Source organism: Volvox carteri, assembly GCF_000143455.1.
Source record: "Volvox carteri f. nagariensis unplaced genomic scaffold VOLCAscaffold_38, whole genome shotgun sequence".
NCBI classification, from domain to species: Eukaryota; Viridiplantae; Chlorophyta; class Chlorophyceae; order Chlamydomonadales; family Volvocaceae; genus Volvox; species Volvox carteri.
Window position 1 is genome coordinate 366,333 of NW_003307581.1, and position 11,286 is coordinate 377,618.

Genomic DNA, 11,286 nt, shown 5'->3' on the forward strand with positions numbered 1-11,286 from the left:
CTGCACCTCTTCGACAGCAGCTCGGCGGGGTCGCGACAGCAGCCCCTCAGCAGCTTTAGGTGAGTGGCGGGGCCCGGCGGCCTCACGGGTTCCCGCTGGCGGCGGCAGCGGCGGCGGCGGCGGCAGCAGCGGCGGCGGCGGCAGCAGCGGCGGCGGCCTGGTGGTGGCTGGCTGGGAGTGGAAATGAGCTCCTGGATGGGGGTGATGCATGCAGATCGGAGCGGCTTGCGCTGCTGTCATAATAAGAGAGGAGTCTTCAGTCGCGTATCTGCATTTCGTTGCGCTACGTTTCGCCGCGCGGCTTTCCCTTGCGTGTTACATCTCCTAATTACTTTAGATCGCCCAGACGGCTTTAGTGTCGCCCAGCCGCTGATGGCTTTTTGACATCTAAAATGTCTTTGCAGCTTCAAATATTCGCCGATGTTGTTTTAAGGAGCTGGTGGATTATTGTTATTGTTATCCTTCCCATGCTTGATGCTGCGTGGCTACTAGTGATGCAGGTATGGTGTACGGTAACTTATGCCCTGGTTGCTGTTGTCGTGTTCTGGTGTGCCGTACAGGGCAAACATGACGTGCGCGACCTTGTCAGCACCTGCCGTATCCACTCCCGCCGCCGTACAAGTGTACGATAGCGCGGCCGAGACTGTACTTGTCACCTGCTGCGGCGCCACCTTGCGGCTGTGGAGCTTGCGGCGGCTGGCGGAACCACTGCTCTCGGTGCCGTTGCTGCCGTATTTGCCGTACGGTGGCGGCGGCGGCGCCGGATGGTCTCCAGACTGGTCGCCATGCATGTGTTTGTCGCCTAGAGGTGCGGCCGCGGCGGTGGTGCTTGGCGGCGGCGGCCCGGCAGTCTATCTCATTGACCTTCAGGTGGGTTCCCAATGATATACGACAGCCGTACAGCATGCCTCGTACGGTAGGGACGGTATTTCGACGACAAGAGTCCAGGGTGGCTATCTAAAATGATGTCTTTACGCCTTATTACGGCAGAATAGCCATCAGACAGGTCAGCAGCGTTTAACGGAGCAGCGTAGGGGCCACCGTGCCACCCAGCTTGACGCGGCGGCATGCCTGGGGTGCTGCGGGCCGTGATATGTTGTGCTTTAAGGATGGCTTTCTTCCACATATGAAACACGTTGTGGCTACCTCCATGTATCCCGCCTCCACACAGGGCGATGGCGCGGACGAGGCTGCCGCCGCCGGCGGCGGCACCGTCTCCGCCGGCGCTGGCGGCGGCGGCGGCGGCGGCGTTGGGAGCGGCAGTAGCACCTGGCTCAGCAGCGTCTTCGGCTCCCCATCAACAGCCTCAGGCATGAACGTCCCCAGCGCCGCGCTCAACAGGATGGCAGCGGCGGCCGTGGGCCGCGTCTCCGTTATACTGCCGTACGACGGCAGCGACGCCGGCATCAGTGATGTCGGAGGCCTATCGGGTGAAGTAGGCGGCGGCAGCGGCATGCCGTGTAATGAGTTTGGTGTTGGTGGCGGTGGCGGTGGACGCGACGGCGGCGGCGGTTGCGATGTCGACGGCGTGTACGGCACTAGCTGTAGCTGGCATCCCACTCGGGATGTGCTGGTGGTGGGTTACCGGGACGGTGCGGTGCGGACCGTGGCCCTTTCCCATTCCCATTCCCGAGTAATGGCCGGTGGTGGCGGCGGCGGCCGCGGTTGACGAAATGTCGTACATGAACGCGTGGTTGTGTCCCGTTGGTATCGTGTCCTAGGGTCTGTTGCTGTGGTGCTTGTGTATGAAACACCTGTACGACTGGCGGTTATTAAGTTGTTGCCCGTCGTCCAGGAAACGTTGTTAGTTGAAGCATCCCGGGAGCGGAAGCCTAGGGAAGGCGGCCGGCATCGCGGGAGAGAGCAAATGTAACGGTATTTATTGACGGCGGGGGATACGAGGGCCGGAGGTCAACGGAGAGGGACGTTGAGCAGGAGGCAGCGGCACGGTTGCTGTCGTACTTTGAGATGCCGTACAGTCGTACCACAGGACCACCAAGAGCTTCAGGAAAGTCTCCCAGCTTGTGTCCGTGAAGAGGGACGGGTGGGGGGCTGTTGCCCGGCTACGTAGGCAGCAGGGTTCGACACTGACCGGGGTGTCGAACCCTGGTAGGCAGGGACAGTATTTTCGGTGTGACTGCTTACCCCGCACTAGGGCCTACAGAGGTTGCGTGGCGACATCTGTTTTGCACACCTGCTGGCTTGGGAGCTGTCGCTACATATACCATGTATATGGTACTGCTCCTAAGCCATTCTGCGCCCTTGCAAACATTTCCCTTCACATCCTTCACATCCATTTCCACCCATGCAATCCTCGACCATACTTCCCCAAACCAAGCAAAAATTGCCTTTTCTAAATCTCACTTGCCTGTTTTAACGCTGGTAGTGAACGAAAGGGAAAAGCAAATGCGAATTTGCGACACGTATGGCATAGATGGCGGTACGGTACAGCACATGGCATAGGATAAGGAAAAGAATACCCCCGCGAACTCCTCATACAACATCGTCCCACATTCTACTGCAATGCACATTCTCCTACGTCTCCCAACCTTCCGCATGCAACTATCGGCCCAGTAGAGCATCTAGGCAACAGCGTCCCTAATGCATACATACACTGTCATGGGTGACTGGCGGAAGGATTACAGCAACCGCTTCAGTCACAGCAGCAGCAGCAGCAGCAGTCGTGGTGGTGCTGCTATTGCTGCTACTGCTGCTGCAGCAGTCTTTATTGTTTCGCACGACAGAGAATGTTGTCCGATGGCAGCGGCAGCAGCAGACAAGCAGCTAATAACGCATTCCCCTCTAATCCCCCCACGGGGGATATTTCGCCCCACGGTGAGCCGAGGGACAAAATCGCGCTGGAGACGTGAATGTCACGACGTTTTTAGCGTCACGTTCATTTTACCGTCTTTTCTGATCGTCCTAGGTTAAAATCGGTATGAATACGCGTCTTTCGTGTCGTCTTATACTCGCGTAAGGTGTTCGGTTGTTACCTTACACTTCACTTTTGTGGACGAGATGCAAATGTACACTCGTTTGCGTATGTTTATGTATTTTACTTGTGAATTACCTGTTTCTTGTATGAATATTTTGTCACACGGGTATTATGTGCCTTACTTGTATCATTCGAGGACAATATGTCGTGGTCATGAATGCGACCGAGACGCGAGCGACCCACGGGACATGTGTGTGTGTGTGTGTGTGTGTGTGTGTGTGTGTGTGTGTGTGTGTGTGTGTGTGTGTGTGTGTGTGTGTGTGTGTGTGTGTGTGTGTGTGTGATGCGTACACAGGAGCAGCAGCAGCTGCTGCCTCGCTGTCGTGAGTGAGGCCCCCGTTCGACTCCGGACTGAGTGGACTTGAAGGACGAGGAGGGGACGAGTCGTGCTTGCGGCAGTGACCCATGGGTCCCTTTACGGCGCCGCTTAGGGGACGCCGCTTCACTCCGCTACCGCCGTTCCTTTGAGGTTTGAAGCTAAAGCCCCCCTCGTTGCGTCATCATCGTTGCCGCAAACGATGTCAAATAATCAAATTAAACCTTTACGTTTATCAAATTCCAGCAGGAGCCCCTCAGGCCAATTTGTACATCTATTACCCCTATCTTTAGTTTACAAACTTTTCCGACCTCGGTCTCGACCTGCTGTCCAAAAGTGCGTTAGTGTTTCTAACGCATAACCGGAAACATTTGTGCAGTTTGCCGCCAGATATAGATAACGTTTTTGCAGGTCAGTTGCTTTGAGTCCACAGCGTCAGCTGTTTGTGGACGCTTTTTGGCGTCACGATCTGCTTTGGTGCTTTGGTCCTGGGGATTGCCTCTTTTGTCTCGGACCTCCACTCGGCCCGGGCTTTCTCTTTCTCTTAACTTCTCATCGTCCCTTTCTTATTCCGAACGCACTGCGTACCCTGCATCTGCATGTGCATGTGCCCGCCAACCTGTCGCAACCTAGCGGTTCTATGGCGCTCTCGTTCCCATCACTAAAGTGTAGCATCCAACTAGCGCATCCAGAGGCGCACGTTTAGAAATGGATCCGAGGCATCAAGATCGGCCCTCGCCCCTGGGGCCCCCCCACCTGCCGCGCTACCCGCGCTACCCGCTAGGCAGTCCTCCTGTACCGCTCTCTCTCACATCACGGCAATGTCGCGAGGAGCCGGGACGTATCCACCGTTCATGGGTGGCGGCAGCAGCGGCGGCGGCGACGAAGGCGCCCAAGCGGGGTTGCCGCCGCCGCCGCCGCCGCCGCCGCGCACTACCGGGGCAACTGCTGCTGCGCCAACGCGCTCTGGAACCAGCCGGGAGGTGACTTACGACGGTGGAGAACACTGGGAGGAGGGCGAGACGGGGGAGGGGGAGTGGGGGGAAGAAGGGCCGTCGCGCATGTGGGGTAGCGGCAGCTGCGACACCGGCACGCAGCAGCTCTCAAGCGATTCACCCGTAGGCTTGAGAACGCCGAGATCTAACCGCCTCTCCCGGCAGCGGCGTCAGCTGACGACGGCGGCGGGTACGACGATGTCAGCTGAAGCCGCTGCCGGCGGCGGCGGCGGCGGCGAAGGAGGAGGAGGAGGTTTAGGCAGCGGCGGCGCGTTTTCGCCGGTAAAGCAGGGCGGTGGCGTCATCATGTCACCCGGCGGCGGCATCGCCAGTGGCATCCTGAACCTGCCGTACGTGCGTGGCGGAGCTGACGCGCCGTACGCGCCACCGGCGGGCGTCGCGGATGCCGTCGGCGTTGGCGGCGGTGGTGCTGGACGCGTCGCCGGCGGGATCAGCGGCTGTGCCGGCGGCGGCAGTGTACGGCATAGCTCTGGCGAAATCGTTGATGACGTCACCGCCGGTCTGCCACCCAACGTTATCTTGGACGAGCAGGTCGGTGGCGATGGTGACGGCCGAATTGCATCGAGTGGCCGCGCGTGTATAAATATATAAACATAAATATATAATATAAATATATAAACATATTTATGTACATACATACATACATACATACATACACACACCCGTGGGTGAAAACCCTGTTATATGTTTTATGTGTGCCGTCACCAACCGCCCTTATCATTATTACTATAGGGGTCCCGCACGCCCACCCGGGTGTCCCCAAACCCACACGGTCAGAACCCCCGTCAACCCCTTCAGCCACTCATAACTCAGCCCCAATTTCACTCTGGACCCCGATGCCCGTCGCCCTGCTGCGACCCGCCCATAGGCGGAAATGGCCCGGCACCCCTTCCCCATCCCGCCGCACGAGCTGATTGCGCGGGCTCGCCGAATATTTGCCTTGGGTGAGGGGGGAGGGAAAGGAGCGTTGCCGTACGCTTTGCCGTACATTCTGCCGTACATATCCGTTCATTATCTCCTCCACACCCCACCGACGGCGAAACCTCAACTCGCGTTTCGTACAAGGCACGGGATATCTCCACTACGGCATATCTACACCTGGCCCGCAGCCCCCGCGTCCTGCCCAGCCGTCCCCGTCCTGCCCTGCCCTGCCCCGTCCTGCCCGGCCGTGTCCCGCTCACACCGACCCAGGGGTCGCTCACTGGCGCAATCTCTCCGACGACTTCGAATTTACCGGTGAGTTCGTGACACCACTCACGTGATCCACGCGGTGGAGGGTGACCGACACTTTGCACACACACACATGCGATGTGAGAACATGCATAGGACTTAGAGGACCATCACAACTTCGTCATCCCGAGGTCACGGTCGCCACGGACGCCTTTCGGTCAGTTCTACGTTTGTTACTCTCTTGCCCTGGCAGCAGCTTCAATCGTGTGTGGTTCGTCTTTCCCCTCCCCCTCCCTCCCCTCCCCTCCCCTCCCCTCCCCTCCCATACACACACATACACACGCGTTATGGCGTTTCTCGGGACCGTACGGGAGTTTGCCGGTGATGCCGTCTCCCTCTGCGGCCCGTCTCCTTTCCCCCCCTCCCCTTCCGCAGCCCCCTTCATAGGGCCCCTGGGCCCTGACGAGTTCCGTACCACCATGTCTACACTGGCTTTGGAGGAGGCCTTCTCGGACATGGAGCCCAGGTGCTAGGGTTTTAGGGTTTTGGAGGTTTTAGGGTTTTGGAGGTTTTAGGGTTTTTGTCGTCTTTTGGTTGATTCGGTTGAAGGACCTAAGCGGGCGATAGAGGAGAAGGAATTTGGGGCGGCAGCTCGGCAGCTCGACGACGGAAAGCAGCTGCAGCTGCGGGAAAGCTAGTCGTCGTCATGTGTCATGTCAGCGGGCGGAATGATCCATTCATTAAAATGTGGTATTTCGCAAGGGAAGTATGAGCCGATTCTTCCGTGTCTGTCGGTTTGTCGTCGTCTGTCCCGTCTGTTGGTGTGTTTGTGCACCTGTGTACGGTCGGTCGCGTTGTCCGCAGGCCTCTGGGGGTGTGACCGATTATCGCCAACATTATTATCGCCAACCCCCCGCGGCCCACCGCGTACCAAAATGCGCCGTACACGCAGGTATCACCATTTTCGTGTCGACCCCTTCAGGTGCGCTAATCCGACGTGACGGCTTTTGGCGGCTTGCGTTGCGCGTTTTGCAAGTCGTTGATTGAGTTGGTTGGGCCTTAGGAACTGTAGCTGATGGGTAACCACCGTTGCGCATGATTTTTGTACATGATCCATGTATGTACATACATACATATGTGCATCACTGCCACATGTACAACAGCGCCACACTCGTCCGCCCCCTCCTCCTCGTCCGCCCCCTCCTCCTCCGCCCCCTCCTCCTCCTCCTCCTCCTCCGCCGCCGCCGCCGCCGCCCCCTCCACCGCCGCCGCCGCCGCCGCTGCCGCCGCCACCGCCAGGCCCAACAGAGTTTGGGTGACGCTACAGTAAGTGACCGGATCGGATTCGGATTCGGATTCGGATTGTTTTGGACTTGAGGCAGTGGTACGCCCGCGCAGGACTAAAGGGCTGATGGTGCTCATGTCGCATGCACTGGGAAATGATCCGAAACCGCAAAACCCCCACGCGAACCCGAACCCAGGTGTGTGTGTGTGTTTTACCCCACGCGTCCAGGCCCCGCTGCACCCACACGGGCACATTCCGGGGCAAGCTGCCGTTCGGCATCCCACCAACAGGTAAGGTTGGTGTGTGTGTGTGTGCGTTTCACCCCCCCGGTGAAGGGGCGCGAGGGGTCGTACATTGGGTATTGAGGGAGGGCTGGAAAGTGGGGAGTGTAGCCGTACCAGTGCCGTACACCTACCTTCATATCCGTACATGCACCCGTAACCCGAAACCCGCATCATGGCAGGCAAGGTGATTGAGGAGCCGCCCCAGACTGCCAGCATCACCTTCAACGCGGCAGGGGAGGTGGAGGCATACACGATGGGCTACGTGATGGACCGGGTGCGCGAAACCGTGAATGTGCTGGCTGTACATCGTATGCCGTACGCTGTACGAGCTGTGTTGTCGTTGAGCGATCATCATCATCATCATCATTAAATTATCATTACCTTCATTAACAGCTAGTGGCTAGTGGTCAGCAGGCTTCGTTCCGAGCCAGTGACATGAACTGGGTGATGATGGAGCTGTGTGCCGTCGCTTCTTCATTATCCAGATATGTATGTCAGCCTTGCCCCTGTTCCCTTCTCCTCTCCCCATCCCCCCCCCTGTGTCAACAGCGTATCGGCAATACGGACGGCCTGGGAGGCGCCTTCGGGTTGATGTGGGCCCTGGGCGCCCCCCTGCCCGCCCCGGAAGGAAGGCCCTGGAGCCCCTCCCTGCAGCTGAGGCTGGTCAACAGCGGGAACTGGCTGCTGCAGGTGCGTGTGTGCATGTATGTATGTACGTATGTATGTATATGTGTGGTGCTAGACCGTTGACCGTTGAAGAAGTCATCGGACCATCCCTCAAGCGGGTTGCGTCTTTTTATTTTTTCTTTAGCCCATGGTCAGGTGTTTCCGTAACTGTTTCCATTTGTTAATGTAATGCTACTTGTCTATGGACAGCGCAGGAGGCGCACATGAGGCAGGGGCGTACACGGGCATGTGTTCGTTGAAGCTAGCAGTACGGAAATGTTTATGTAACACCGAGTAACCGACTAAAACGGCGCCAGAGGCCCATCCCTCCCGCCCGCGCAGTCCAGGCAGCTGCGTACCTGTACGACCGTACGATGTCGCTCGTCCTGCCCAGCAGTTGGCTAACACGTCAGTCGCGGAACACCATGTGAATGGGAGGAGAACAGGGTTTGTGGAGATGTGTGCTGTGTGCGGCGCGGACCGTACTTTGTCGACAAGTTGAGTTGCATTTTACAGGCCTCGTGGCATGCGTGTACGACATCGTACGACATCCTAGTGGCAAAGAAATACATTCGCTAAATTTCTGCGCTGCTGTTGGCGCGAACAGTAGTTAGTGAGAGTGCAAGGACGTCCGCGGCGGTTGACAGCAGCACCACACGGCCGGGTGCCTTTGTGTTCCGCGATCTAGGGTAAGGTGAGTACGCATACCCGTAGAGCATCTGACAGCTTTGCGTGCAACTGCAGATCACAAGGCTGTGGTTGAACATCGACCAGGTATTCTGGAACTGTTGCAATTGCGCGTACACCTGTATGTGGCATGCTTCTGCCGTACTGCCGTACTATATGGGCATATTTACCGCATTGGCTGGCTGGAGTGACGATAGTTTATCAAAGAACAGAACTGCGGGTGCTCTTTACCCCAAGGCTTACAGCGCAAAATCAGGCCATTCAAAACGTTATACGGAAGGACCTGGAATGACTGTGTGTGCGGGTCCAAAAGCCATACATATGACGATTGTTACATCGTGGTTTCTTCACACCCGCTCACACCCCGCACAAACAATATTACTCGTGATTGGGTGTATGAGATCTGCCCTCGGAGGATTTAATTCCAGTGTGTTTCTCCAAATAACAACAGATTTATACCTTCGCCAAACGAACAACTCCAGCCCACAACACGACGTGTTTCCTCGGCAAAACCAAAACAGAAACGAACGACCGCCAATCGAGTCTGGCAGATGTACACTAACCCGAGCCATGCTAGCGTCCATCATCACTATCAAAAAAGATGTTGTCCGAACATACATACATATGGACACATCTGCATTATGGATCTTGGACGGCGCTGGGGCCAGTGAAGCACTCAGGTCGCCTAGAGTGCTGGTGCTGCCGGCATCCCGATGGCGGCTTCGGAGCGCCCGTCCCAAACAAAACACTCACCGGTTCTGGTTTGCTTACCAGACCCACTCGCCAGTAGATATAAGCTAGCAGATCGCAAGTATTTTCTTTTGAGGTTTGGGACCGTGCTGCTGCATCTACAGCAAAGCAGCGGAGCGAAAAACCAGCCCGACCAAGCAACAACGGAATAAACAACCGCACCCAAACGAGCGTCCATGTACATATACATTATTACGGAGAAGGTAGGCCCCCGTACAGTACGACAATACGAACTGTTAGTAGCAATACTCTCCCTCGTACGCACCTTTCCCCTTCCACCCACATCTCCTACGCCAACGTCCCTCCTTCCCACTTAACGCACACGGGGCCCTCCCCACTCACATTGCATCGGGTAAAAACACGGTAGGAAACACAAGCGGTAAACTTCGCCTGTTCCATACGCCGCTGTGCTTACTTACTAGGAAATTGCGACTAGGAAAGGTGTCACCATCTGGGGATATCTCGCCGGCATGTGTATATTCATACATATGCCCGCTTGGGTGCCCGCGCAAAGTACCATCAAAAAAGCAAACACTGCCGTACATCCTTGATTCAGGCTCCATTCGGGTGGTCCGATGTGCGGCATGTGTGTGTGCGTATATATATGTCTGTGTGTATATGTGAGTGTGTTGATGGATAGCCTTTTGAATGTCGAGTAGGGAAGATGTTTGTTTGTTTTTGATGCGCAGCCTTCCCCTCGTGTTCGGCCCGTTGAACACAACCATAACGTGTCAATCGTCGCTGTCACGTATGTATGTATGTGTGTATGTGTAGGGCGAGAACAGCGACAACGACACACACACACACACACACACACACACACAACACCATAAACTCCTTCCTTACCGCTGCCATCGTCATTATCAATTTGTGCAGAAACGCAGGAGGCTAACAGCGCCACACGCCCCCTTGGGACTCCATCGTTGACTTTGAATAAATCCGACGTTTTTTGATGACACACATAGCAACGTGTGAAGATGTTAGCACGACGGAATGGAAAGCGACGCGCCATCCACAGTACCATCCGGCACCATCCGGCAGTGGTGGTAGGAAAGAGAATACGGAAAGCGCGCTATTGGCGCACTCATATATGACAAGCCATCTCTCTGGGGGAGATCCACGCAGCTAAAAGCGTACATACGGATGAAACGGATGTGGCAGGCAGCGGTAAACACGAGGCTTAACGTTGCCCCTGGCCAAGAACCAAAAACTGCAACCTCCTGTAAATGTGTATGGCCCCTTTATCCGCACGGTTCATGTGCCCAACCGAACTGCGTCGAACCAGCAGCTCGAACCGTCGTCATTGCTGTGCACACGCCATCATCCATATTAGCCATCAAAGCTCATCTTCAACCTCAACTTTTCAAACACGTCCTCGTTGGTCTCAATCCGGGAGTACGACCGTACGACGATACGACCCTCCGGCAGTTCTCGGGCAAACCGAGGAGCTTTGGCAGCGAAGGACCCTAACCTGTCGTACTGCACAGCTTGGACCCGCTCCCACCGGGAAGTTCTAGAACCGTGGCGCTAACAATGGCTCTGTACACCCGCTCTCCAACGCGCCGTACGATTGCGTACGGCGTCGTAATGACTCAAAAATTTTGGTGTTTTATAGTTCATGTATCTATACAGACAATTCAATATGGGAGAGCAGTAAGCCCAAAGCAACTAAACGACTTCAGCTAAGGTGTTCCCTTTCACAAATTTCCCAAATTAACATTCACCAATAATATAAATCGCCTTGAAGCAGACTCCCTTCACATAGTTTGCGAGTAAGGTGTGGTTGCGCTACCTCCCCACCTGCCTTCTCTACGGTTTGCCGTACAAAGTAATGGCGCGACCAACACACAACCATCACACTCCACGCCCCTAGGCCATATATAAAACCCTAAAACCCTAAAACAGGTGAAAACATGACGACGCGAGCACCTTCCTGTCCGCCCCGTGCTGATCTGTATGCTCGTGCTTCGATGTACAAACGAGGCGAAATGAAACAACTAACTGGCCTCCCTCGCAAACCGCTAGCCACCAGTGCCTAGATTTCTGAGGTTCCCTTCCAACCTCCAGAAGGCCCCGTCGCCTCCGGCAGTGTGGGGGCCTATTGCCTCCAGGTAGCA

General features: G+C 56.2%; 1 protein-coding gene across 1 annotated transcript in view; it reads left to right on the forward strand.

Moving 5' to 3' along the window:
- VOLCADRAFT_94556 (uncharacterized protein) overlaps nucleotides 1–8,234 on the forward strand; it is a gene marked incomplete at both ends in the record, with an annotated part of 18,588 nt that extends 10,354 nt beyond the window's left edge. The window contains 12 exons of the mRNA XM_002953709.1: nucleotides 561–870; nucleotides 1,172–1,597; nucleotides 4,100–4,858; nucleotides 5,196–5,271; nucleotides 5,519–5,563; nucleotides 5,933–6,023; nucleotides 6,450–6,479; nucleotides 6,797–6,823; nucleotides 7,011–7,072; nucleotides 7,246–7,340; nucleotides 7,616–7,756; nucleotides 8,130–8,234. Of these exons, the coding sequence (XP_002953755.1) occupies nucleotides 561–870; nucleotides 1,172–1,597; nucleotides 4,100–4,858; nucleotides 5,196–5,271; nucleotides 5,519–5,563; nucleotides 5,933–6,023; nucleotides 6,450–6,479; nucleotides 6,797–6,823; nucleotides 7,011–7,072; nucleotides 7,246–7,340; nucleotides 7,616–7,756; nucleotides 8,130–8,234 (2,167 nt within the window). The remainder of the gene's footprint in view (nucleotides 1–560; nucleotides 871–1,171; nucleotides 1,598–4,099; nucleotides 4,859–5,195; nucleotides 5,272–5,518; nucleotides 5,564–5,932; nucleotides 6,024–6,449; nucleotides 6,480–6,796; nucleotides 6,824–7,010; nucleotides 7,073–7,245; nucleotides 7,341–7,615; nucleotides 7,757–8,129) is intronic.
- Nucleotides 8,235–11,286: the final 3,052 nt, after the last annotated feature.